General features: G+C 48.2%; 11 protein-coding genes and 1 non-coding gene across 12 annotated transcripts; 6 read left to right on the top strand and 6 right to left on the bottom strand.

The window, feature by feature from the left end:
- The first annotated feature begins 787 nt into the window (after positions 1–787).
- On the top strand, positions 788–878 carry FOXG_21192. The gene has a single exon. It is a non-coding gene; the product is annotated as a tRNA-Pro (tRNA).
- Positions 879–1,148: 270 nt separating this feature from the next.
- On the top strand, positions 1,149–2,718 carry FOXG_13517 (uncharacterized protein). Its single transcript, XM_018393498.1, has 2 exons — positions 1,149–1,474; positions 1,640–2,718. The coding sequence occupies exon 2, from the start codon at positions 1,667–1,669 to the stop codon at positions 2,612–2,614; it is 948 nt and encodes a 315-aa protein (XP_018252776.1). The 5' UTR covers positions 1,149–1,474; positions 1,640–1,666; the 3' UTR covers positions 2,615–2,718.
- A 694-nt stretch (positions 2,719–3,412) lies between these two features.
- FOXG_13516 (acetyl-CoA acyltransferase) lies at positions 3,413–4,242 on the top strand (the record flags this gene model as incomplete). The annotated part of the gene is made up of 2 exons (XM_018393497.1): positions 3,413–3,866; positions 3,920–4,242. 2 exons carry the CDS (start codon positions 3,413–3,415, stop codon positions 4,240–4,242), a joined length of 777 nt encoding a protein of 258 aa, XP_018252775.1.
- Positions 4,243–4,926: 684 nt separating this feature from the next.
- FOXG_13515 (uncharacterized protein) lies at positions 4,927–6,374 on the top strand (the record flags this gene model as incomplete). Its single annotated transcript, XM_018393496.1, has 6 exons — positions 4,927–5,206; positions 5,258–5,430; positions 5,484–5,542; positions 5,591–5,730; positions 5,872–5,922; positions 5,974–6,374. 6 exons carry the CDS (start codon positions 4,927–4,929, stop codon positions 6,372–6,374), a joined length of 1,104 nt encoding a protein of 367 aa, XP_018252774.1.
- Positions 6,375–6,824: 450 nt separating this feature from the next.
- FOXG_13514 (uncharacterized protein) lies at positions 6,825–7,582 on the bottom strand (the record flags this gene model as incomplete). The annotated part of the gene is made up of 3 exons (XM_018393495.1): positions 6,825–6,921; positions 6,991–7,036; positions 7,094–7,582. The coding sequence occupies 3 exons, from the start codon at positions 7,580–7,582 to the stop codon at positions 6,872–6,874; spliced, it is 585 nt and encodes a 194-aa protein (XP_018252773.1). The 3' UTR covers positions 6,825–6,871.
- Positions 7,583–7,993: 411 nt separating this feature from the next.
- FOXG_13513 (uncharacterized protein) lies at positions 7,994–10,697 on the top strand. The gene is made up of 6 exons (XM_018393494.1): positions 7,994–8,038; positions 8,116–8,797; positions 8,856–9,222; positions 9,277–9,344; positions 9,394–9,712; positions 9,765–10,697. The coding sequence occupies exons 2-6, from the start codon at positions 8,215–8,217 to the stop codon at positions 10,312–10,314; spliced, it is 1,887 nt and encodes a 628-aa protein (XP_018252772.1). The 5' UTR covers positions 7,994–8,038; positions 8,116–8,214; the 3' UTR covers positions 10,315–10,697.
- On the bottom strand, positions 10,553–11,675 carry FOXG_13512 (uncharacterized protein; the record flags this gene model as incomplete). The annotated part of the gene is made up of 6 exons (XM_018393493.1): positions 10,553–10,630; positions 10,686–10,753; positions 10,805–11,038; positions 11,091–11,258; positions 11,317–11,547; positions 11,603–11,675. 6 exons carry the CDS (start codon positions 11,673–11,675, stop codon positions 10,553–10,555), a joined length of 852 nt encoding a protein of 283 aa, XP_018252771.1.
- An 814-nt stretch (positions 11,676–12,489) lies between these two features.
- Positions 12,490–13,437, bottom strand: FOXG_13511 (uncharacterized protein; the record flags this gene model as incomplete). Its single annotated transcript, XM_018393492.1, has 4 exons — positions 12,490–12,554; positions 12,604–12,771; positions 12,821–13,100; positions 13,153–13,437. 4 exons carry the CDS (start codon positions 13,435–13,437, stop codon positions 12,490–12,492), a joined length of 798 nt encoding a protein of 265 aa, XP_018252770.1.
- A 434-nt stretch (positions 13,438–13,871) lies between these two features.
- On the top strand, positions 13,872–15,859 carry FOXG_13510 (uncharacterized protein; the record flags this gene model as incomplete). The annotated part of the gene is made up of 9 exons (XM_018393491.1): positions 13,872–14,039; positions 14,098–14,260; positions 14,316–14,602; positions 14,663–14,743; positions 14,796–15,016; positions 15,075–15,232; positions 15,286–15,493; positions 15,545–15,678; positions 15,732–15,859. The coding sequence occupies 9 exons, from the start codon at positions 13,872–13,874 to the stop codon at positions 15,857–15,859; spliced, it is 1,548 nt and encodes a 515-aa protein (XP_018252769.1).
- A 569-nt stretch (positions 15,860–16,428) lies between these two features.
- FOXG_13509 (uncharacterized protein) lies at positions 16,429–17,827 on the bottom strand (the record flags this gene model as incomplete). The annotated part of the gene is made up of 2 exons (XM_018393490.1): positions 16,429–17,321; positions 17,374–17,827. The coding sequence occupies 2 exons, from the start codon at positions 17,825–17,827 to the stop codon at positions 16,429–16,431; spliced, it is 1,347 nt and encodes a 448-aa protein (XP_018252768.1).
- A 1,778-nt stretch (positions 17,828–19,605) lies between these two features.
- On the bottom strand, positions 19,606–20,505 carry FOXG_13508 (uncharacterized protein; the record flags this gene model as incomplete). The annotated part of the gene is made up of 2 exons (XM_018393489.1): positions 19,606–19,954; positions 20,009–20,505. The coding sequence occupies 2 exons, from the start codon at positions 20,503–20,505 to the stop codon at positions 19,606–19,608; spliced, it is 846 nt and encodes a 281-aa protein (XP_018252767.1).
- A 1,052-nt stretch (positions 20,506–21,557) lies between these two features.
- Positions 21,558–24,152, bottom strand: FOXG_13507 (uncharacterized protein; the record flags this gene model as incomplete). The annotated part of the gene is made up of 6 exons (XM_018393488.1): positions 21,558–21,695; positions 21,745–23,109; positions 23,190–23,286; positions 23,902–23,973; positions 24,026–24,087; positions 24,138–24,152. 6 exons carry the CDS (start codon positions 24,150–24,152, stop codon positions 21,558–21,560), a joined length of 1,749 nt encoding a protein of 582 aa, XP_018252766.1.
- Positions 24,153–24,493: the final 341 nt, after the last annotated feature.

Raw genomic sequence — 24,493 nt, 5'->3', positions numbered from 1 at the left:
GCTTCGTTACAGCCACCCAGACGAAAAATATACAAACAAACAAACAAACAAAAAGTAAGGTTGGAAATTCAGGACATTACCACTTTACACGAGGTAAATTAAGAAAATCAATGAAAGTACCGGCTCATAGATATACAGAGCTTGATATCATATGGTAAACGTTCGATGGCAAGCCAAAGTTGAGTGAAATGCATTTTATTTAGTCATGATGTAGTAGTGTGCCAGCTTAATTTATCATGATAACGATTGCAATTCAACCTGGGCTATTAGGAAAATTTGCTTACCAGCTTGAAATACTCCGTATAGGTCTCCTAAGGCTAAATAAAATAATTTACTATTCATGTTCATTATATACATAGTCTTTTTTAATAACAACTATGGATTTCTCGCTTCGGGCTTCAAGGTTATCACGAATCGTTATCTGTTATATCCCGCGGTGTCTCATGCCACAGTCGGCTAAGACGCGGCTAACGCTCGCAACTCAATTTGAATATGTCTACTGAACCATATAAATGCCCGTCATTTTCCCTGCCTGGATCATGCATTGATTGGGACAGGTATGTCAGCTACATGTAACGAAGAATCCAGGATCAATTATTCCACTGGGGCCTGTCTAAGTCGCTTGCTTTTCACGGTAGATTTCTTGTCCTTTTTCTGCAAGCATACCCGTCACCCTGCTCACTGAATCACTCAGGCGCCCACGTCCTTTCTGTCCCGCGCCTGTACAAAAGACCCAACTGCGGCTCCCGCACCAACCACAGCATCAGTGCATCTGTTGTTCTAAGTCGGTCTGGTGGTCTAGTGGTATGATTCTCGCTTAGGGAAAACCCTATAGCTTAGCTTGCGAGAGGTCCCGGGTTCAATCCCCGGCCAGACCCTTCTCTTTTGTTACTTTTTGCTCTATCATAACTGTCATTGTGCTGGAGCAGTTTGGGCTGTCTCTCTTTTGTCGGGGCTTTGCTTTCGCCAAGCGTGACGTGATCACAATTGATGCCAGACTAGGCAAAGATCTACGCCAGGCATCATGGCGTGTCCTGATCGTGGCTACACCAGATACGCGTATTGCCGCTGTCAAGCTGATCAAAACGCAAGGTGAAAATGTATTTTATCAATTAATCATTTCCAGTACTGAATCAAGCCGCGCTCAACAATATGCAAGTCAAGTTCGACGCCATTTTTGTCCTGCGGCATTGTCGTCTGCTGATCTGTCGATGACGGCCAAAGTCCGCGGAAGGTCGCCGTGATGAACAACCTCTGCCCCAGCTTCATTGGCGTCGCTGAGGCGAATTTAATTCTAAACTTATGTCAAAATCTGCAGATGTGAGACCATTCATGAGCGATGCACCGGGCATTCCCCGCGGTGCCTCTTGGTTATGCAATCGAGAGGCAACCCCGTGGGGAACATAACGCAACGCTCATTTACCCCACGGACTGACAAAAAGAGGTTTCGAGTGAACAGTCCATTGGAGATATAGTAAGTGTAAAGCCGATTTTTGTGAGCCGCCAGTTTGTGGGTTAGATATATATCACAACCCATACCACCTTGGCTCCCCCCACCGGTGTTCTCAGCAGCTCACCTCGACTTATTCTTGATCTTACCATGAAAGTGTCATTCCCGCTAATTTTCGCCCTCTTTCAGAATATTTCCATCGCCGACGCAGCAGCCATGAATCCTCCTTCACCACCTCTATCAATCGCCAAGAGGGCAATCAACGTCTCATGCGGCGCTGACCCACGAATGCCCCCCGGCGCCTGGGATTCACATCTTCACATTATGGATCCCGTGCGTTACCCTCCAGTCGAAACCATTCCCTACAAGCCCACTGTTCATAATCTCTGGGAGAATGCAATCTTTGAGAACAGCATCGGGTGCGACCATGTCTTCTTCGTTCAGACCGCAACGCACGGATATGATATGACCCTCATGTTGGACTCTATGCGTGCGGTTGGAAATGAACGAGCGCTGGGTCTTGCGTTGTTTGACCCAAATACCACATCGCATGAGCATATTCGCAGATGGGATAGCGAGGGTGTTCGCGCTGTACGCGTCAATCTCGTGACGTATGGTGATGATACGCCTATCGATGAGCTCAAGAGCCAGATCAAGAAGTACGTCGACCTTATCAAGCCTTTTGATTGGGTTCTTCAACTGTACACCAAGATGGAGCGCATCGTCGAGCTGGAAGATTTACTGCCCGCTCTCGGCGTGCGCGTCGTCTTTGATCACTATGGCGACCCAAGTCTTCCGAAAGCATCGGGTCCTGTGAACCCCTACGACATCAAGGGCTTTCGATCTTTGATCCGCCTTTTAAAGACAGGGACGACATGGGTCAAGATATCTGGCGCATACCGTCTCAGCCATCTTGATTCTGATATCTGGGAGGATCTTGACCCTGTAACGCTAGAGCTCTTTGAGCAAGCCCCGAAGCGAGTTGTCTTCGGCTCGGATTGGCCTCATACCCGATTTGAAGGTTTAGACGTGAGGCCTTGGGTGTCTCATATACTGGATTTGACCGAGGGGAAGCAATGGTTGCGAGAGAGACTCTTCAGGGACAATGCTTTGGAGCTTTGGGGAGTAAATAAGACGCAGAGTACCTGTACTGGAGACAGATGATATGTAGGAGAATCATGAATTAAGCTATGAGACTGTTCACTATCTTTTAGTACAATGATTGAAACTTCCTAAATAACTAGACGACTGGATAAGTCATTGACAGCTCGTCATTAAGCTGCCGTCAAGTGTTGAGCTTCCAAACCAGTCTCGTCATCCGGTTGTAACAAATTCCAAGAACACGACGATATCTTGCAGCACTCCAAAATTTCTTTTAGAGAATATTTTCCATAATGCCCGAAAGATTGAACGAGATGAGTACCGCATTCGAGGCTGTCCATATTCATGATTGCCAAGGAATCTGGCCGTGGAACATCCCCGACAGGAACTGACATTGCTAATAATAGTATGAATTATAGAGAAGCGAATACATTGCCTGCAAATCCTTTCGAACCGTAGTTAAAATGCGATCTGCAGCTTGCCAAGATGCGAACTTCCAATACCGCAATATCTCCGCTCTGTTGAGGTCCCTAGGACGTCCACTTCGCCAGACATGTTTTCACCAAGAGGTATCGCCTCCATACTTGTCAAGGCTCCCAGCGACGTTGTCATTTTATCCTCATTGCGCACACCGATATGCCGTGCGAACCGGGGATCCCTCAAGGACGCGTTTCCTGAAGAGCTTCTTGCCTCTGTGCTCAAAGCAACGATTGACGGAGTACCTAATCTGGACCCGTCCATTATAGAGGATGTCGCGGTCGGCGTAGTACTGTATGAGCTTGGGGGCTCTAAAGCTGCACGTATGGCTATGAACCACGTTGGCTACCCAAACACAACGTCCCTCTATACTGTCAATCGGGCATGCTCTTCGTCACTCCAAGCAATCTCATCCACCGCTTCTCAGATTCGAACAGGGATGATCTCAGTGGGAATTGGAGTGGGGATGGAAAGCATGACACGGAACTTGGGAGTCGAGCTATCCCAACTGACATCTGGCCCGCTCTGAGAGAGTCTCCCGTTATAGATGCCCTGGATTGCATTCTTCCAATGGGTATTACCTCCGAAAACGTCGCAGAGCGGTACGGTATCTCACGGGAGGATCAAGATACTTTTGCAGTCAACAGTCACCTAAAGGCGGCAGAAGCACGGGCATTTGGGCTTTTCTCGGACGAGATTGTCCCCGTTACGCAAAAGAAGCCTGACGGACTAGGAGAGGTTGTCGTCGATACGGATGATGGCATTCGACCTCAGGCAAGTTCGGAAGGCCTAGCAAAGTTGAAACCGGCCTTTAGAGAGAACGGTACCTCAACCGCTGGTAATTCATCTCAAGTCTCAGACGGCGCACGCTTCTTATGAGACGCAACACAGCAAAGAAGCTTGGCTTGAGTGGTAACATCATGGGTAAGTTTGTTTCTGCAGTCACAGTAGGCTGTGCACCAGACGAGATGGGTGTCGGGCCGGTGATTGCAATCCCAAAGCTGCTGGATAGCACTGGCCTCACGAAGGATGATGTTCACAGATGGGAAATCAACGAGGCTTTCGCGAGCCAGGCAATCTATTGCTTAAGAAAACTAGATGTCGAAAGGGCGTACCAGAATAATAAGTTCAACCCGAATGGAGGTGCTATTGCTTTGGGGCATCCGCTGGGCGCTACAGGCGCAAGGCTAACTAGCACGTTACTACATGGCTGAGGGCGGCCCGATGGCGGTGAGCTAGGGATTGTTAGTATGTGTGTAGGAACTGGTATGGGTATGGCCGGATTGTTCGTATAAGAATGAATAGCATCTGGAAAACAAATAAATAAATTGAAGAGAAGCTTTCCATACGCAGGCTGGGACAGAACTGTCATAATAATAGTATAACTAGCAAGTATCGGCTCCGTCCTGAGTTGTTGGCCTCATTTCCATCTGTGTTGAGGATGTTGAACCCGGCATCAACCGTCTTTCTCGGCAAGAACCTACCGTCACTTCGCAATAAACCTGTGGTCAAAGGTCTTCATGCCGCAAGAGACCGGGTTTCTATTTTGATGTAACTTTGAGTCATTGCCCAGCCTGCCTGATTTCGGTCGTAAAGTAGTACACTGCCACCCGCCGCGGGTAAGTCCCGCGCTCAGTGGCCGACACCACTAAGGCACACTGTAATGAGCCCTAACTCAAGGAAGTAGTCACAAAATTTAGCGAGGATACACACTACAACCCCAGACCAACAACGCGGGGAAAGGTCTGAGATCGGCATTGAGAGAACACACACGATCTGGGGTAGCTATATGCCTAAAAGTATATAAGTTAGACCAACAAGCATTGGTCAGAAAATATCAGGCACAGCAGCACTTCAATTGTAGAAGAAGCACATTATCTTTTCGAATTTTCTTTATCATGCCTGCCATTGAGTTCGCCAACTCCTACGGGAGCTCTATGCACCACCTCGTGTCAGGGTCTTACACCAACAAGACGCTCTTCCTGCTCGCCTTTGACACCATTGCTAAGACCTTGACTCTGAACGCTACTGTTCCTGGCTTTGGTCTCCATCAATTTGTCACAAGCAATGCTGCCAAAAACCGCGTCTACGCAACCGCCATGAGCGAGCCTCCTCAGCTTTTCTCGTGGTCGGTTGATGAGAACTACCAGTTTACTCATCTCGACACGGTGAATATCAGTAAGTCTAATGTGCTGCCTACACCGAAGCTCTTTTGCTGATTGTTTCAAGCGTCTTCGTCTTGTTACTTCTCGGACGATGGCAACCTGGCTTTCTCTTCTGGTGGCTCAACTGCTGCTATCCATGGTCTCACCGAGAATGGCGCTATTGGTGAGCAGGTTCAGGAACTCTACATGGTGCCAGAGGAGGAAATTGAGAATGTGAACAAGACAAGAGCGGCTGTGGTAAGTTAAGATAATACTTCCATATCATTTGCTAGTGCTAACGGATATCCAAGCTCTATGGTGCTCATGCCTTTGACATCAACGTCAACAGAAAGGGCTTTGTCCCTCACCTGTAAGTCCCCAAACCACTGCTACATATGATATGGCTGACTGTCGGAAGGGGCATGAACTCCATCTTTATGTACGACATTGCGGAAAACGGTACTGCTAGGCCTTTGTCGATCAACCTTAGTCCAACTGAGGGTGATGGACCACGAAACTCCTATTCTAGCAAGGATGGAAAGCTCCTCTACGTGGTAAGTCATTTCGAGGATTAGAATAAGACGCAGCAACGAAGACTGACACCATGCATCAGATGACCGAACACAGTAAGCCCAAATGAATACAGCACCATGAAACCCCTCACTAACCTTACAGACCAATGGATGGATGTCTATAGAGTGCTTGACACACGTCTAGAACATATCCAGAGGGCAAGCGCCATTCCTGATGGTGAGTCACTCTATCGAATTCCCAGTCCGCAGTTATCTCTAACAATTGAAGATGTGCGAGGCGTATATACTTTCCGCAGCAACACAGTCCAAATGTCCCGCGACGGCAAATATCTCTTCACCAGTACTCGCAGCTGGAACAACACCGAAGCAAATGGTTACGTCGCGGCATTTGCACTCAACGATGACGGACTCCTGAAGATCGAAAAAGCCGTGGCTTTCTACGAGGCACCTGTCACTCTTGGCTCTGCTGGTGGTCTCCGAGTTGCCCCTTGGCAAGACGAAACTAACAGTGATCCCAACGGTATCACGGACTACATGTATCTCAGCGATACTTCTGAGGGCTGGATGTTCATTCTTGGTTGGACCCCTTCGAATCATACTCTTGATGTTGTGGCTTCGCTGCACTATCCTGATAACAGCACGCCTTACGAAGCAACTTGGCTTGATTAGATATATGAAGTTCTGAGATGGATTGAAGATTCGGTACATAGTTCTATGTCCTAATTTCTCTAGTAGTTTCATAGAGCCGTCACAGCTTCAGTTTCATGCAGTGGCGCGGAACATGGATGCAATGGTCCATATATCATGAGTGAGGGATGACGAGTAAGATTGAAAGGCATTTTTTCTTGCTGTGAAATGTCTATCTTCCTTCTTGGGGCTTTACACATAGAGTGGTAATTCAACAGTGACATAATCTCTGTTAAGTCCAAACATAAATGTGCAGTGGTATTTCTGTACACCTGTGTGTGAAGAGTTAGATGAATGGAGATTTAAATACGGGTTATCTTACCCAGTCATCGCGTCAAGCAGGATTTCTATCCGTCAGCAAGAGCGGGGACGCAAACTTCTACAGCATATAAGCAGCTTATAGCCCATCGGATACGTGCATCACGTCAAGCTCCCGCTAATTCTCTAGATTTATTTGTTCATTTTGCCTCTGCTATGGTCTACAGTTGCTTTGGTAAAGGTTCTGGAACAGTATTGTTTCTCTCACCGACTGGTATACGCGTTAGTGGAAGCTGGCAGTGGATGATGTTGGTATAAGGGAATGACATGAAGTACTTACCATCTAATGCTACAAGAAAACGGCTGACACAATTGTAACATGCAACCTGGGAAGTCTTGTCAGTCTCTATGAGAAAAGTGTTACGTTGCGAGAATACACTTACTGTTGCGACAACCTCAATTACCTCTTGATCACTGGCAAGCGACTTGAACCATTCAAATGTCTCATCCTTCACCTGAACATTCCTCGTCATCTCATCAGCCACGACACAAACAGCCCATTGCTTCTCATTAAAACCCTCCGGCCTCTCACTCCGCAACAAACCCCCCTCCTTCATAATCTCGTTCATCGACTCTGATGAGACACCGCTATTGACCGCCAAGGGCTCATGGTGCATCCACTCATACCAAGCCCTGTTCACAACGGCAATGCAACAGATGGCAAGTTCTCGTAGATCATCGGCCAGTGACGTCTTTGTGCGGATGGCGCCGACGAAAGTGTTCCAGCCAGCAGCGACGTGAGGGGAATGCAGTAGCGCCAAATCGAGGGGTTGTATGGGTCGGGGATGACGGCGGGCCGCAATTGCAGCGACGATTGCCTCTTCTTCTGGGGAGGAAGTTAGAGGAGGATTGGGCATGTAAGGGACTCTCATTATGGATATTGACTTTGAAGACGTGTGATATTATCCAGGGCTAAGACATAGAATTGCGAGAACGCCAGCATGACTGATATAAGTTATTACTCATCTCCATCATCATCAATCGATTAACTACAGCTCTTAATTCCATGCCCGCATTCCCCGCACACTCCGCGGCAACTCGCCGCGGAGACTGCCCGAACCAATCATGCTCACTATCGATGTCCGTAGTTTCGTCAAGTTCAGACTGACGACAATCCCCCAGCTTTCGGGCTTTCACCGTAAGCCAACTCTTCACTTTCCTCTGCGTGATCTGAGCTTATCAGAAGATCTCTTGTTATCTCTTTTCCCTTGGAAACAATGGAGACCAATGGCGAGCAAGGACAGGGAGAGAGCCCCGCTCGCTCCAAGAAACAGCGGATGTCTCGCAAGTATCGAGGTTTGACGTGTGCCAATTGCCGCGCCAAGAAGGTCAAAACGCCCTCCAATCTTCATTGATAATTGAGTATTAGCTTTTGCTACGTCTGCTGACTTGCTTGGTGATACAGGTTCGATGTGAAGGGGGTCAACCGACCTGTAAAACATGCGAGGTCTACCATGTCGCATGTCGCTACGACAAACCCCCACCGCTGTCCCAAGTTGTTGCGATGGCGCGCAAACTTCAAGAGGCAGAGGAGACGATTGAGCGCCTTCAGGGTGGCGGGAGCTCCATCAATCATCAGACCTTGAGAGCTTCCATTGCCGAGAGTGTAGCCCCTGCTTCAAGTTCCTTCAGTGCCGAAGATCTGTCAACACGAGTGCCGCTGTCATCAGGACTAGAACCCGCCGTGCTAGAAACATCTCCTACAACACATCAAAGCCGCCTTCAAGACCCCCCCCGACCAGCTGCAGCCATCGACGGAACACCGCAAGACGGGTTGGCTATAGATCTCAGTGTGGATGAACATGGCAAGATATGCTATTACGGCCCAACATCCGCTGTCCATGAGCCTCTGGGCCTTGCATCGCCATCTACAAACTCAATGAGTCGTGGGGATGGATCTAAGAGGACCGACATCCGTGCTTATCTGGTATCGCGAGCTCGGGAATCGACCATCTGGGAGGAATTTGCTCTTGGAAATGCATCGCTTCAACTTGGATTGCCGCGACAAGTTATGGCGAAGCTTCTTCATCTGCACTGGACCTGGGTTGCTCCGATGTTTATGTGGGTGTATAGGCCTGCATTCATGCGTACGCTCTCTTCTACCGTCCCGCAAATCACACCTCGACTAACTTCTCTCGCGCCTAGGTGATATGACGACAGGCGGACGTTACTATTCCGAACTTCTCCTCCTCGTGCTATGCGCTCATGCCTCGAAATACTACGACAGTAACCATGCGCAACTACTATTTTCCCGTGTGCGATTCCTCCTCGGCGACGAGATACAGAAGCCTAGCTCTATACCCACCATCCAAGCTCTTTTGCAATTGAGTGCCCGAGAACTAGCTCAAGGAGCCATCTCGCAGGCGTGGCTGTATAGTGGAATGGCCTTCAGAATGTCAGCCGACCTTGGATTGCAGCATAATGGGCCCGATATAGCGGACCTCAAGGGACTGGATCCAGTAGACTTGGAGATTCGAAAGAGGTTATTCTGGAGTTGCTATTTCTGGGACAAGTGAGCGACCCATTTCAAGAATTATACATAGTCTTTGCTTACATGGACCTGCAGAGCTATCAGCCTTTACACAGGGAGACTTCCAGCAGTGACCGAACTACCGCAAAGCCCCATTGACTTCAGTATGCGCTTCAAGCCGATTAAACCATTCCATTCTAATATTATGTGCAGTGGATGACTCCGCAGAGTCTGATGTATGGTCACCATACTACGAAGACACTTCACCACTTACTCGACTAGCACCAAGCCAATACCCCGTGATGAAAAGTCACGCTGTGTCATGCTTCGCAAACTCGTGTAAACTTTCTGTCATCATCAACGATATAATAGTACAGCTCTACTCAAAACGAAGTAGAGCTATAACCGAGTCATCGCTGAACGATATCAAGGCACGTTTGGAGACATGGCGTGCTGAGTCACCGGTGCATCTGCGTTATGACCCGGAGTATCTACCAACCATATGTCCGCCTCCCCATATCATCTCCCAGAAGTAAGCTTTCAATCCCCACGTTGCTGATAGTCATGTTGCTGACTGTGAGTAGTCTACTATACTTCACCACTGTTATCCTCGCCCATCGCCCATTCTGGTCCGCCCCAGCATACTACCGAGTCTGCATGAGTGCCGCATTAAGCATGGAGAAACTCCTCCTAATGCTTGAATCAACCTTTGGCTTCGAGAACATCACGTATCTCATGGGCTATTGCATCTACACAGGGGCTTCAGCCGTGCTAGAAGACGCGAAGAACAATGATGGCGCAACGCATCCCACTATGCAGACCTTTCTCAGAGCCCTCAACCGTGGCATGGCAAAATGTCCGCTTCTTGAGCGCAGCCTGCACATCATAATAAAAGGCCTAAAGCGAACTCCAGTTCAACGTCCAGCACCGGATCAGTCGTTATCCGATAACACGGCCACAGCTACCATGAACAGCTATATCCCTGCCTTCCCATATCTTGACCCCGTAAGCCCGAATGACTTTGACATGGATGCGTACTTGAATAGCATGAGCATGGATGCGATGGCATCGTTGGATTGTTACCCAGAGCTACAGATTGATCTTGATGAAATGATGAGACATGCACCGGCTTAGGAATTATCCAGCAGTTGTTTAAACGCCTTGAAGGGACTCATACACAGTACCTAACATGACAAGGAGTCTATGGTGTTTTGAAGGACAGATATGCGTTGCCCAAGGTGTTGGCGGCTGGGCAGGTACAGACATTGGTATGATATCAAGGTCTATAAATGACTTGGGCAAACATCGTCTTTGATTCTAAAGTGGTATAATTTACAGTGATGCTTTTAACGGTATCTAGTTATCGTAAAGGCTAGTTCTGTATACCAGTGTTGGCCTCGGCTAGCGTATCAGCCTTGAGAGCTGGTCTATCGGCCTTTCCGGCAGTAGTCTAGGGCAAGATGTTAGCAGCGATTCACGCAGTGGCATGAACAATAGTTACTTACACCTCCATCGACGGGCATGATCAGACCTGTGATCCAGCCAGCTTCCTTACTAGCCAAGAACAAGATAGCTACACGACTTAGTGTAAGTCCCGAAGACACAAGCATTTGGGCTGACCTACCATAGCCAACGTCCCAGCCAGTTCCCTCCTTCTTCATCAAGTTCTGGTTAATCCTTGCTTGTCTCATCTCATCCGTCATTCCACGGCCTCTTGTCATGGGAGTATACACCATGCCAGGCGCGACACAGTTAACACGGATGTTCTCACGGCCGTGATGAGCTGCCATGGCTCGTGTCATTTGAATGATGGCACCCTTGGTGGTAGGGTACAGCAAACTGGGGTTGCCGCCGAGTACTACAGCACCCTGTTAGCTTGGATAGGTTGGAGGTGAACTGAGGATACTTACATCCACTAACAGATGACATGTTGATGATAGATCCACGGCCCTGCTTCCTCATTTCAGGAATGGCATATCGGCTCATCATCACCATACTTGTGACGTTGATGCGGAAGTCTCTGTCCCAAGCATCGAGGTTTATTGTTGTGGCATCACCCATTGCACCGCCAACACCAACTATTTTTGCTTGTCAGTACATGTCTCTCGATGTAATTACGCATGCCGTTCAACCTACCAATATTGACAAGGATGTGAAGAGCGCCCCATAGTTCAACAGTTTTGTCGATAGCATTCTTGCACGACTCTTCACTTGTGACATCGGCCTGAATCACCTCTGAAATACCACCCTCCTCATCAATCATGCGCTTGGTCTCTTTAGCCCAGTCCACGTTGAAGTCTACAAGGGCGACCTTGGCGCCATGACGTGCAAGGAGTATGGCTGCCGCACGACCATTGCCAATCTCGCCTTTGCTAGGGGTTAGTGTAACGGGGACAAGAATGAGGGTGCATTATGAACTGACCATCCATGCGGGAGCCTGCACCCGTGACGATTGCCACATCTCCAGTAAAGTCGAATGCTCGAGGGGGTGTCATTGTGAATTTATTTGTGTTTAATGGAGTAGTGTTGATCCAAGAATATTTTTACTGTTGATATTGCTGGTAATGGTTCAATATCTTCGATATCAAAACGAGTTCATCTGCTTCACGAGAACAAGCAATACAGAATAAATATTCTTCACTCTTCGGCCAAATAATGAGAGATCGTCGCTCACCGCGGGCAATTGCCACTCTCTACTCGTCCAGCTTCCGGGCACTCGGCGCGGGCAAGCGCCGAACCCCCCTGTTCTCTGAGCTGTTGAATGCACTGTCACGAGGGCCACGGTATGCGGGGAAATGATGGGGATACCCAAACTCGGGCTTCCCCCGGAATCTCACCTGTCAATTGAGATCACTCTCAATTCTATACTAGCCAAGCTAATCGGCTTTGCGGCTCTTAGCGGCTTGCGCTAGAAAAGGTTGATCCTCAGACTGAGACGTTATGGCACTGACGTGTATCTTTCTCATGACCCGAGATCCAGTGGTCACGGTGCTTGGCGCACTAATATGCTGGTCGCTGGAATCAATGCAACAGGTCAAGCTGTATCGACTATAATCACTATAGCTGCTACACGCCAAAAGCTCGACTAGGCGAGAGATCATAAACCTCTTACAATCGAGTGGACGGGCGCATTGCAAATAGCGACCTATGAAGTATAGGGGGACTGTTCTTATGCTCCACGTTCGTAAACAGCTTCAATGCAGGAGAGGTGCCACAAGTCTAAATTGCCAACTGTAACTTGAATGCCGATGTAGTAGTCGACAGGAATCCAATTAATAGTATATTTTTCATCTACCTATCCTACAACCTCTATTGCGACAACCAATAATCGAACCATGCCACGATACCTGCCAGGCTCTGTTCCTTTACCCATCCTATTCTGCGTCAGTAGGCCTCAAGACACGCCTCAAAGATGGAACTTACGTTGGTAAGGATCTTTGGGATCACCTCTCAGAGCAAATCCGTGCTCAACACGAGAAAATACTTGATAGTGAAACATCTTCTTATTAGTCTGTAGAATATCCAGCGCTCGACGTCGAGAAGGCACATCAAACGTGTGATCAACTTCCGAACATGAGAGAAATAGAGGCTCTATAGAAAATTAGCAAGACTGAGAAAGGGTTAAGAAAGAAGAGTTTACTCTTTAGGTCCGCAAAGTGATGTTCCTTGAGGAACGCTGGGTGAGCAAAAGCGCCAACTGTCACCGTATCGCCTCTCAGCTCATTGCACACATAAGGCGCTCCGAAGCAGTAGCCGACACAGGCAAACTTTGTTGTGCTTGTTCCATAGTTCTTCTTGACAGCAGCCACCCATTTGGGAACAGCAACATCTGCAAAGGCAGTGTGCTTTCGCTTCCAGGCTTCGTAGTCAAAGTCAGGATTTTGGGTATGCCTGTCCTTGCGATGCTTCCAAACAGGGTCCTGTAGCATCGTTAGTCTCCGATCTAAACACTTTATGTAGGCCTGAACTTACGCCACGGAAGTAGTCGAGCCCCAAGACTAGATAACCTGCATCTGCGAAAGCATCCATGACTAACAGCCCGTTGGGGAACATGCCCCATACATCTGGAAAGTATAGTAGGATGTTTCCGTTTGCTTTTTCGGGAGTTGGTTTTGAAATGTATGTTTCGACATCTGTGATGGTTTCCCAAGTGCCTCTTGACTCGCCCTCGTGGATGGTGCCTTTGAGACAGCAGCTTCCACTTGGCTTAGCAAGGTATGGCGCACTGGTGGCTTGTTGTGAAGATGATTGACCCATGGTGTGATAAATTGATGGTGTAAAAGGGTGCAATGAGTGTTAGAAGAGAAAAGGGGCAGTTATTCTTGACCAAGACCGTCTTCAGTATCATGCGAGTCGCTGGTTGTCAACTAAACATTTTGGTGTTCAATTAATGCCAGTGGCGTTCTCGACACCCATCATCGGTTTGCAGCCGCGGAGACTCGCCGTGGGGATACTCCAGTAGTTCACCGATGATGTTCAATTGGCCAATGCCATGCGGAGTCGAACCAGGCCCCATGGGGTAAAGGCGGAGAAGTTGCAGGCTACCCCAGGTTGTGCAGATTTCTTCCTTACTATGTGACCATGTGCTTGTTAAATACTACCCCATCTTCCCTTGTCCAGACTCCGTCTTCAATTCAGTCATCTATCCACCCTCCCTCGACTTGACTTGAGTAATAAGACTTTCAGCAACAATGTCGGACACGCCTAAGCCCATCGTAGAGTCACCTCCTAGTGTTGAGGCCATTGAGGACTCGGAGCTCAAGGATGGCCGTAACGAGATGGATGTTCATGACCGAGAGAACGCTGTTGGCTACAGCGAGTACCTTGAGGCTCGCGACATTGACTTCTCAGATGCCGAGGTACGCCCAAGACTGATACAATGCGCGACTGTTTCTGTTAACACAATTACAATTACAGGCCAAGAAGCTCCGATGGAAACTCGATCTCGTTATTCTCCCTATGTTCCTCGTCACCCAAGCGCTTCAATTCATGGATAAGACCTCTCTCAACTATGCCAACCTCTTCGGATATCAGGAGGCTCTGGGACTCAAGGGCAACCAGTTCAACTATCTCTCCGCAAGTCAGTGTTCACCGACCTTCCCTCAGGCCCTGCGACTGCTAATACCGGAATGCAGTGGTCTATGCAGGTTACTTCTTTGGTCAATACCCTTGTGGGTGGCTCATCGGTCGCTTTCCTGCTCAAAAGGTCATGGCTATCAGTGTCTTCCTATGGGGTCTCATGGTCATCATCATGACTCAGAGCCGCGACTATTCAAGTGCTCTGGCTGTGCGGTTCATCATGGGTGTTTTTGAGGCTGCCGTCACACCTGGTTTGACACTCATGACTGGTTTTTGGTATACCCGACGAGAGATTCCACTTCGCCAGTGTATTTGGTACTCATCTCTGGGATGGGGCGGTATTGTAAGTAACGAACGGGCTCTGGCATCCAGAGTCGTTTTGCTAATAACTGGACTTATATAGGTTGGGTCATACATCTCTATGGGAGTTTCCAAGCTTCCCGTCGACCTCAAGCCTGAGCGGTGGGAGCTAATCTTCTACATCGTAAGTCACCACTACGTTCAACATCCTTAGGACATAGCTAATCTGTCTACAGCTCGGCGGCGCCACTTGTCTTTGGGCTTTCGTCATCTGGTTCCTCCTCCCCGATTCGCCTTCTAACGCACGATTCCTCAACCACCGCGAGCGTCTGATTGCAGTCAAGAGAGTCGCATCCAATGAGACGGGTATCAAAAATAAGGCATTCGATAAGGATCAGGTCGTCCTTGGCTTCACTGATCCCAAGACTCTTCTGCTCTTTACCTCGGTCTTTGCTGCGTAAGTCAAATCATTGTCACAACAAAGGATTGGCCTTTTGCTAACACATGATTCACAGCGCCATCCCTAATGGTGTCGTCAACTCCTTCTCGACCATCATCATCCGCGACATGGGATTTAGCACCACCAGAACTACTCAACTGAAGTCTGTTGGAGATGCTGTCCAGATTATCGGCTTGATCATTGGCGGAAGCATCATTCTCAACGTTCCTAACTGTTAGTCAAACGACGTTTATGAAGCACGCAACTAGTAAGCTAACAATAACCAGCTCGGCTGCTTACTGCTACGGCTGCCAACATGCTTTGCACAATCTCTGCTGCATGCATGGCCTACCTTCCCCGTGATAACACTTGGGGCCGACTTGTATGTTTCTGGCTGGTCAACACCCAGTCTGTTGGCTTCACTGTGTCTCTAACCACCATATCATCCAACATGGCTGGCTACACTCATCGATCTCTTGCTAGTGCCCTGGTCTTGTAAGTCTTTCATCAATGAACCTTTGAAGCCTGACTAACATACTGCGCCAGTACTGCCTACTGTTGGGGCAACTTTGCCGGTCCCTTCGTCGTAAAGAAGTCTGAGGCTCCTCACTTCACTGGTGCCACTATTGGACTTCTAGTAGGCTACGCTATCAAGTTTTGTTGCCACCTTGGTCTTCTTGGTAAGTGGCCTAGCGATCCAGCACGGGAACTTCGGCTAACCCTTTGTCCTTAGTGTACATGTACCTCATCAACAGACACCGTAACAAGACCTATGGTCCGCCCAATAAGGAGCGTAGTAACGAGGCTGGTATGCGGGATCAGACTGAGTTTGAGAACAAGGATTTCCGATATGTTCTGTAGTTTTGGATCTGCCCATGGTAGCAAGAAGAACCCCCAGACTTTGACAGATAGTTGTATAACACAACGGGAATAGAATACGCTAATGACCCTCGCCTCATGTCTCACCCTCAACTCGTGTCTTTGCTCTCAAGTTTGTAAGATAAACTCACCCCCTAGTGGCATAGATCAAGGCAAACAGGCCAGAGATGAACACTGCCTGATAGCCCATATTTTATATGTATTTTCCAGATACATGCAGGCACACGTCCATGCTTATTTGTTCTCCGTCCTGCCTGAAGCATCACCATGCGTGGCTGTGATGTCGCCTTTGATCAAAAATCACACGGCTAGAAAGTGTTACACTCGGGAAGGTTCTCTAATACTGCAAATCTTCCACCAAGAAACTGAAAGACACTATTGGCTCAAATGACTACTCCAAATTGTGAACTCATATTGACTTGCTAACCATGAGTCGGAGTCTAAGCGAAGGTGAAATTGCAACAATATGTCCGTGGTATTATATGCGTATCTACTCATGTATTGTGCGCGTTCGGCAGATGATTGATACAATTTGGTACGCGAAAAGACCCTTACTTCTTGAACTCTCGAGCAATCTGACCAACATCCGTCATGTTGGCGATCCCAGTAAAAGCGCTCAAAGCCTTCTTTGCCCTATCTTCTCCAATCAGGTTACCAACATGATCCAAGAACTTGGTATGGAGGAACTTCTCATCAAGAGGATTCTCATAGCTGCCAATCGTGTGCTCAACATGAACCTCGAGCTTCTTGCCGTTCTCAAACTCAACAGCAACAAACGCCTCATGCTCACTGACCTTGTCATCACTTGTAACATTGACCTTCTGGCGGAGTTCAATGACAGTCTTGTTCTGCACAGCCTCATCAGTGAATTGAGTTGGGGTAGCTTCACCGAAAAGGAGTGCAACGGCGGCTGCGTGATAGACGCTGAACTTGCCCTGCAGACCTGTCTCGGGCTTGGGATCATCAGTCAGAAACAAAACGCGGGGGTGAGTACGGGCTGTGACGTTGGCGATCTTGGTGAAGTCGAGACTGTCCTTCACTGCCTTGTCGTGGATCTGGATCCAGCCATCGATGGCAGCGTGGATGATCCTATCGCAGGGGTATGGCTTGAATGTGTTCCTGGAGATCTCCCAAACTTCGCCAAGGGTGGAGATCTCAGCAGTCAGATTCTCACGAGTGCTGACAACATGAGACCAGCCCCTCTTAGCTTCCAAGCCTTCAAGAGATCCGCCAAAGCCATTCTTAGCGAGTAATGCTGATTGGAGACCTGCTTGTGCTGCGGCCCCAACATGGAAAGGTTTGGTGTCTGTACCGAAGGACTCGTGCATACCAATGACCTGAACGGAGGCTATGCTGATAGCTCTCTGCATTTGCTTAGTGTCAAGCCCAAGGAGCTTTCCGACGGCAACAGCAGAGCCAACCGAGCCAACAGTACTGGTGATGTCTGATGGCTGTCAATATGGACACCTCCAAGAACAACGATTAGGTTCACTTACGCCATCCAACATTGTAATGCTCAGGAAAAACAGCAACGCCAATCTTGCACTCCGCTTCGACACCAGCAACGAAGGCCGCCAAGAAATCCTCGCCTGATACAGGTGCCATCCACTCCGCAACAGCAAACAGAGCAGACAACACAGGTCCAGAGGGGTGAATAGGGTTATCGCGGTGGGTATCATCATAGTCATCGGCGTGAGAGGCGATACCGTTGATGAGAGCTGCGGTCTTAACATCAACGTACTTTCCAGTACCAAAGATGGAAGAGTTTCCATCGGCTCCGATGAAGGGGGCGTTGGCGTCGTATGCAATACCTGCTGGAGGTAAAGCGTAGCCGCCGATGGCACAGCCGGCCCAGTTGTAGACGCTCTTGACGGCTATGTCAACGATTGGCTCGGTGAGGTTGCCAAACTGAAGGGCTAGAGCCCATGTTGCTAGAGCCTTGGTAGCCATGGTTGGTTTGCAAGTGATGTTTGTCTCGAGTGATGCTTGTCTCGAGTTTCAGCTGTGATAACCCAACACTTGTAGGGCATATCTTGATAGCATTTATACTTCTCCAGAACCCAGTCCCTCTACTCAAAATGTCTAGATCATGAAGGATCTACATTTAACTTGCTTCATTCTTACCCCGCGGGTAGAACGGCACTGTGTTCAGTGATACTGCGCGGTGTAACCGTCTCCAGTCCATATTGTGGAGGTCATCGTGACTCTGGACCACTGTTAACCTAGAAAATTGATTGTAATCCATGGCAGATCAATGCTTGGAGATGCTGATATCCAAGTTTACGGAGTATACAAGTACATTGACCTCAAGGCAGCACAAAGTAGTGCCCGCGCTCGTGTATTCCTACTTCTGAGAACGAAGTCATGCTAGCGTAGTTTAATTGATGCTTAACGTCAAGAACTACCCCAGATGTACCAAGCCCCGCATTTTAGAAGTAAGCTCTAGCCTAGAATCCTTGATTTTGTGATGATCTCAATGCAGTTGAACTGGTCCGGTCGAGGGCTCGCGGCGAGCGCCCGAGGAAAGTGACCGGCCGGCAACCGCCAATGTCACGGAAGGATACATGGCATCCTCCGGCAGAATTGGTCGACACTGCGATAGACCCCGTGGATTACATGTAGTACATCGTCATTTGTTGGTGATGAGTCGTCATGGAGGTCTATTTGCCATTCTGGGTGTATAGGCATCGTCCATATCCCTGTCCGAGTCCAAATCTTTGTCGATGACGACAATAGGCTTCTTTTCTTCCCTAACATCATTAACATGCAAAGGCCTAGAGGAGTGTTGCGGACTCGCTACCCTTGCCGGCGGCTGTGATGGAGGAAACGTAGCGCTTGAGATTTTGCCAGGCTTAGGGTTGGACTGATGAGAAGAGGCCACTGATGACTCCTTTATTGAGAGGCCTGCCGTGCATGGTCTTGATGTTGATTGGAAGGCTATTGCGAGGAATAAGCTTAGTTCTGCTGTGCTCGCGATATTGTAGTATCGTAAGGATAGTGAGTATTATGCCCCTGAGGATAACTGTAATGATGGGAAGGTTTTAAAGATGCTTGGTTGTAAGCCTCCGGACCAGTAGGCTCGTGCGAAGGCTCACCTAGGCTTTCTATCCATGAATTAGGCGTTGTATGGGAAAGGTGGTGTGTTGAGTACATGTCTGAGTATTGAGATACAGAGGTTGCAGTTGCTGGGGAACGTGATGTTGTCGGGGCTGTTGTGAATCTAGGAAACAACGCAGAAGACTGCAGTGGCCTGGTCGGTGGTGGTTGGCTATACGAGTGCTTCTGCTGCGTGGAATTTGGTTCAGCATGCGTTGGTCTATTATGATGTTGACCAGAAGCTGATGGATATGGAGGCTGTGCCGGTGCTTGATACTCAGTTGGCGTGGGCACTGGAGGAGGATGCAATTGCTGTGCATACGGTGATGCGAGTTGATGCTGAGATTATGTATACACATTAGAGTCCTGGGTTTGTTGCGGCCTTTGATAATGAGCATCAGGTAACCATCGTGCAAAACCTGCTTGTCATAGCCGAAGTAATCACATGCTATGGCACTGACATCAACAAGACCCCAAACCCTGACCGCATTGGATGTATTTTCGCACTTATTTGAAACATGATAATAAACAGCATGTATGTATAATGTAATTATTTACGTTGAGAAAATCATTGATGCGGAAATACGGCCCAAACCTGTCCAGACACCTTTACTCCCTGTGTTCCGCGGTTCCTAGTTACCGCAAGTGCGCGTGAGCGAGAAATCGTCGGTACCGATAATAATAGTGTTGAAGGAGCCCTGGCACTGTACTGACACAGACAGGGTAGCAGGCGAGCCCTGATCTTGAGCGGTGAAAAACTGGCTTGAGAACCTCTGATCGTAGGGGCCACTGTCGGTCAAGGTGGCGCTAGACTGGAGGGTCTGGCCGTTGATGCTGGGAGTCAGCTGGCAGGAAAAGCCGCGGCCTTGGATGGCGGTTTGCAACTTGAAATAGTAGTCCAGCTGGTACAGGTACGGGCCAAGGGCGGGGAGAGACTGCGAGAAAGTGGTGCGTGTGCGGCCTTGGTTTATCGTGTTGTAACTAGTTCACAGAACGGTCAGTTTCGGATACTTGGTTGTGGGATTTGGGACTTACAGAAAGTTGGGGGCCGAGCGGGGGTCTATTTGAGAGACAGTGACTCCAGCACCAAAGACCCATGGGGATCCATCGTTGTTGTCGTCAAAGCTGGGGTTGGCGAGGATTTGAGTCTCAACGCAAGGTCCAGGTCCAGCAGCGGTGTCGGTCGCAGATTCGGTGATGGTACTCTCGAGAGCGTCGGTAGTCTTTGTGGAGCCGGTAGCAGGCTCGGTGACAGTTGTTTCCAGAAAATCGGTGGTATCAGTGACATCGGCAGTGATTATCGAGGATGTAGTCTCGAGAGTTGTCGCAGTGGTTTCGACAGCAATCGTGGAGGACAAAGCGACCGAGGAGTACGGCTTGCAAGGCCCAGCGTTGACACCAACACTGAGGACAGTGGCCTCCAGACAACGAGAATTCCGTGACGAGCCATCATGAAAAGAGGTAAGATGTGGACAGCGCCAAGCACAAATACAATTAGATATACAGGTACAGACAATAGATTCCCAGACCATTCGAAGATGGGGATCCGGACCTTTGATTAATGGGTAAGTAATGGTAGCACGCGCTGAAGAATCAACGCTATACCTGAAATGTTGACCTCTAGCGTGCGCTATAGTCGACAGTTCGGTGGTTCAGCTGCAGAGCTGAGCTCAAATGGATAACGTCCCAGGGGTATGATCGCAATTTCCCACGGGAGCGATGATGAAAATAGAAGAGATCAGCGCTAAGCTGGGATTAAATTGATGCGTTGAGATGGTGATCTCAAAAAAGACTGGGCCATGAATGAGATCTATACAGACGAAACGGTAAGAAAAGAGCAGCGAAGGCTATGACTCATGCACATTGGACAGTGGCAAGAGTTCTTACTTTGAATATATAAAGCTTCCGATACAAAATATAAGTAGAGAGAACCCTTTATTTGGTTGGCATTCAATGAGTCGTCACTGTCAGTTGGTGCCGAGACAGACGGTGACGCGTTTTGTTGTTAAGTTAGTTGTCCCCCCCCGCAAGTGACCAACACGCCTGGAGAAAAATGATCCGCCATCAATGCGTCTCGAATTTTCAGTAACAGGATAACAAACAGGACGGAACAACGCCAGGACCACGATATTATGACATATTTTATATATTTTATATAAATTACTATATTTTCATATTTATGTTTATGTTTATTTTATTACTTTTAACTTTACCCCTGCTATTAAATGCCTTGTTTTATCTGATTTTGCTTTACTTTACTTTATGTATTTGACAAGTCTTTTATATTTGCCGAAGTATGCTGATTTTAAGAGATCGCAGACTTCGAATCCTCGCAAACTTAAGACGCGTTCGGTTTAGAAGATTTGTGCGTTTGGATGCACATCCTTAACACGGGCTATCTTTCAAGGCACCCTCATCATCCTTTTCTGGAGTCCATCGGTTTTCATTGTAAAGTGGGTAGGGCTGCTGAAGATGGTTCGTTGGGGCAGTCACTTTATTCATAAAGCAACTATTATACAGTAGCCAGCAATTCCTGCTTTCAAGACGGCTCGATATACAACTGGTCTTTCTATGACGATGTCTCTCATACTCCTGTCATTGACTTCAGTGGCTCAGCAACAGAAAAAGGAGCCTCGGTCTTAGCCTTAACCTCATCCACAGTGACACCATGAGCGATTTCAACCAGCGTCAAACCCGTCGCAAAGTCCACATCAAACACTCCCTAAGAAGACTTAGTATACTCCAAGAGAAGTACCTCGCGTGTGACTTACCAAATCTGTGATGATGCGCGATACGCACGCCCGGCCTGTGAGGGGGAAAGAACACTGGTTCAAGATTTTGGGATTACCCTTCTTGTCTGTATGTTCCATGGTGACAATGACCTTTGTCTTAGTCGGGTTGCTAACAAGGTCCATCGCGCCTCCAAAGCCTTTGACCTTTCCTGAGAGCATCCAGTTCGCCAAGTCGCCTGTTGCGCTGACTTGCATGGCGCCGAGAATGGTAACATCGATACGACCACTACGGATCATGCCGAAACTTTCGTCGCTACTGAAAACAGATGCGCCAAGCTTCAGTGTGACTGTTTCTTTGCCAGCGTTGATGAGATCTGGATCAGCTTCGTTGCGCTCTTTGGATGGATATGGCCCGAAACCTAAAATACCATTCTCCGATTGAAGCTGTACATCAACATCAGGTCCAACGAACGAGGCTGCCAGCATGGGCATGCCGATTCCAAGATTTGCGTACATCCCATTCTTGAACTCCTTCGCTGCTCGTCGGACGATACGCTCTCTCTTTGCAGCAACCTCACCCTGACCCAAAGTCTTGACGTCTTGCTTGGCCCAATTATACTTTTCAATGCCTTTCTCCGCAGTGCTTTGGATGACTCGCTTCACATAAATGCCCGGCAAATGAACTGACTCTGGGAGAATTTCCCCAGGTTCGACAATATGCTCGGCTTCAACGATAGTCATCGTAGCATTGCGACCCATTGGACCGTTGAAGTTCTGAGCTGCAAGACGAAACTGACAGTTTCCCAGCTTATCTGCCTTGAAAGCCTTCACAAAGGCGTAATCGCCTGTGATGCTGCGTTCAAGAAGATATGGCTTGCCGTCGAAGTCCTTGACATCTTTGGGATCTGGGAACTTCGCATCGCTAGAAGACCCAATGGGTTTGTTCCGAGACGGGAGGTCGCCATTTTGAACAACAGTTCCGACGCCAGCAGGCGTATAGAAAGCCGGGATGCCTTTGCCACCAGCAGCACAGCGTTCTGCAAGGGTGCCTTGAGGAGTAAGTTCCAGTTCAATGTCGCCTGTAAGATACATCTTCTCAAAAGTCTTGTTCTCTCCGATATAAGATGCAACCATCTTGCGCACTTGTCTACTTTTCAAGAGCTTTCCTAGGCCGAAGTCATCAGTTCCAGCATTGTTAGAAACAGCTGTTAGCCCGGTGACATCAGGCTTGTTGAGGACTTCATTGATGAGCGTGTCTGGGACACCACAAAGACCAAAGCCGCCACACAGAAGCGTCGTATTTGGTTTCATATCCTTCAGCGCCTCAGCAGCCGATGAGACAACCTTGTTGATGCCATGGCGACTGATAGAGATGGAGAACGATCTTGTAAGCAAAGCATTTGCCTACATGATTCAGCCTTGAAACTTGGTGACCAAATGAGATGTATGCAAAGGGAAGGCAAAGTATAAGAAAACCGACTTACTTGAGTCGCATGTTTGAGCATAGTTCGGGGCCGCATGGACACGAGTCTTGGTGCCATTGTCTCAAAATAGGCTACCCGGAGAATGTATAACGTAGGGCTGGTCCCGAACAGATTGGTGTGGTTAAGTTGCTCAAAAGTCGACTCTCAAAGGCCATATACGACAAAGAGGGTGTATTTCTAGTTTCATTCTGCCTAGTAAGTATCAAGGGCTCAGCCGTGGAGTAACTCTACCGGAGGCTTTCGGGAGCTGGCCGCGGAAAGTGGCCGTCGTCACGCTAAAAGTCAACCATGAGGTTTTTGGGCACTTTTTGGTTAGCAAAGACCGGAGAGGGAATAATGTGTCTATTGTGAAAGATATTTTCGTGCATCTCATATGGTTGGGCGCATGCACATGTCTCACTGGCGCCACTGTCAGATGACGGAACTAGACACAACCAACATGATCTGGCAATTCTTTCAGCTCAGATATAGTCACTGGAGAATATGTGATATTCTTGATAGGTTTTAGCTATGGTATAGATATTTCCCCGATTTGAATAGCCATTTGTCATTAGAAGATTGTTGGCATGGCCTAGCTCTACTAGTCATCTTCTTCTATCTCGTCGACCTTAACACCATTCAATCCTTTGAGTTTCTCAATACAATCCTTAGTCACGGGACTTAGGAGAGTTAGCGACAACACGCAAAGCCAGCTCGGTTAATGGCAACTTACGGAGGAATTCCCATGGGAGGGATGGATCTGGTCTCAATCCAATACTCAACGCCAGTGTCGTCCTGGATGAGCCTAGAAAACTCTTGTTAGAATGATGAAGATTATTTTAGGGTGGACTGCTTACTTTTTGAGTTGGGGCTCAGATGCCTGCCACTCCTCGTAGCCGAGGTAGGTGTAGCGGATTTTCTATGTATCTTGTTAGTAGGTGTGAGAGGAGAAGGAAAGTTCTAAAGTACCGTCTTATCAGCCATGATTAATGTAGAAAGAAATTTCTTTGGAGTGATAGAATATCTAAGTGTTGATGTTTGCTGTGGTTGAGAGAAAGCTGGGATGAGAAAAAACTTAGGAATCTTCCTGACCTTTTATACTTGGAAACTATCAGCACGACCGCACTCAAGATTAACAAACAATGGAACTTCTGATTAATACCAGGCCATTCCAAATCGCTTTCAGCTTTTGTCGATCATGAACGGATGCGTTTCGGCATTTCATCCACAAAGACTAATTACCGCTGCGGGATCTACCGATTGCAGAGGCTATCGATGGTTTCCGTCGCTATAAATTGCAGATCAAACTCAATCTGCAACTCCAT

Source organism: Fusarium oxysporum, chromosome 12 (assembly GCF_000149955.1).
Source record: "Fusarium oxysporum f. sp. lycopersici 4287 chromosome 12, whole genome shotgun sequence".
Lineage (NCBI taxonomy): Eukaryota > Fungi > Ascomycota > Sordariomycetes > Hypocreales > Nectriaceae > Fusarium > Fusarium oxysporum.
Note: the sequence above shows the minus strand (reverse complement) of the source record. Positions and strands in the feature narration are given on the sequence as shown.

Coding starts and splice junctions, on each gene's coding strand:
- FOXG_13517 (XM_018393498.1), top strand. CDS start 1,667: ATGAATCCTCCTTCACCACCTCTATCAATCGCCAAGAGGGCAATCAAC.
- FOXG_13513 (XM_018393494.1), top strand. CDS start 8,215: ATGGCGCGCAAACTTCAAGAGGCAGAGGAGACGATTGAGCGCCTTCAG. Junction 9,345..9,393: donor GCAAAGCCCCATTGACTTCA/GTATGCGCTTCA, acceptor TATTATGTGCAG/TGGATGACTCCGCAGAGTCT. Junction 9,713..9,764: donor CCCCATATCATCTCCCAGAA/GTAAGCTTTCAA, acceptor GACTGTGAGTAG/TCTACTATACTTCACCACTG.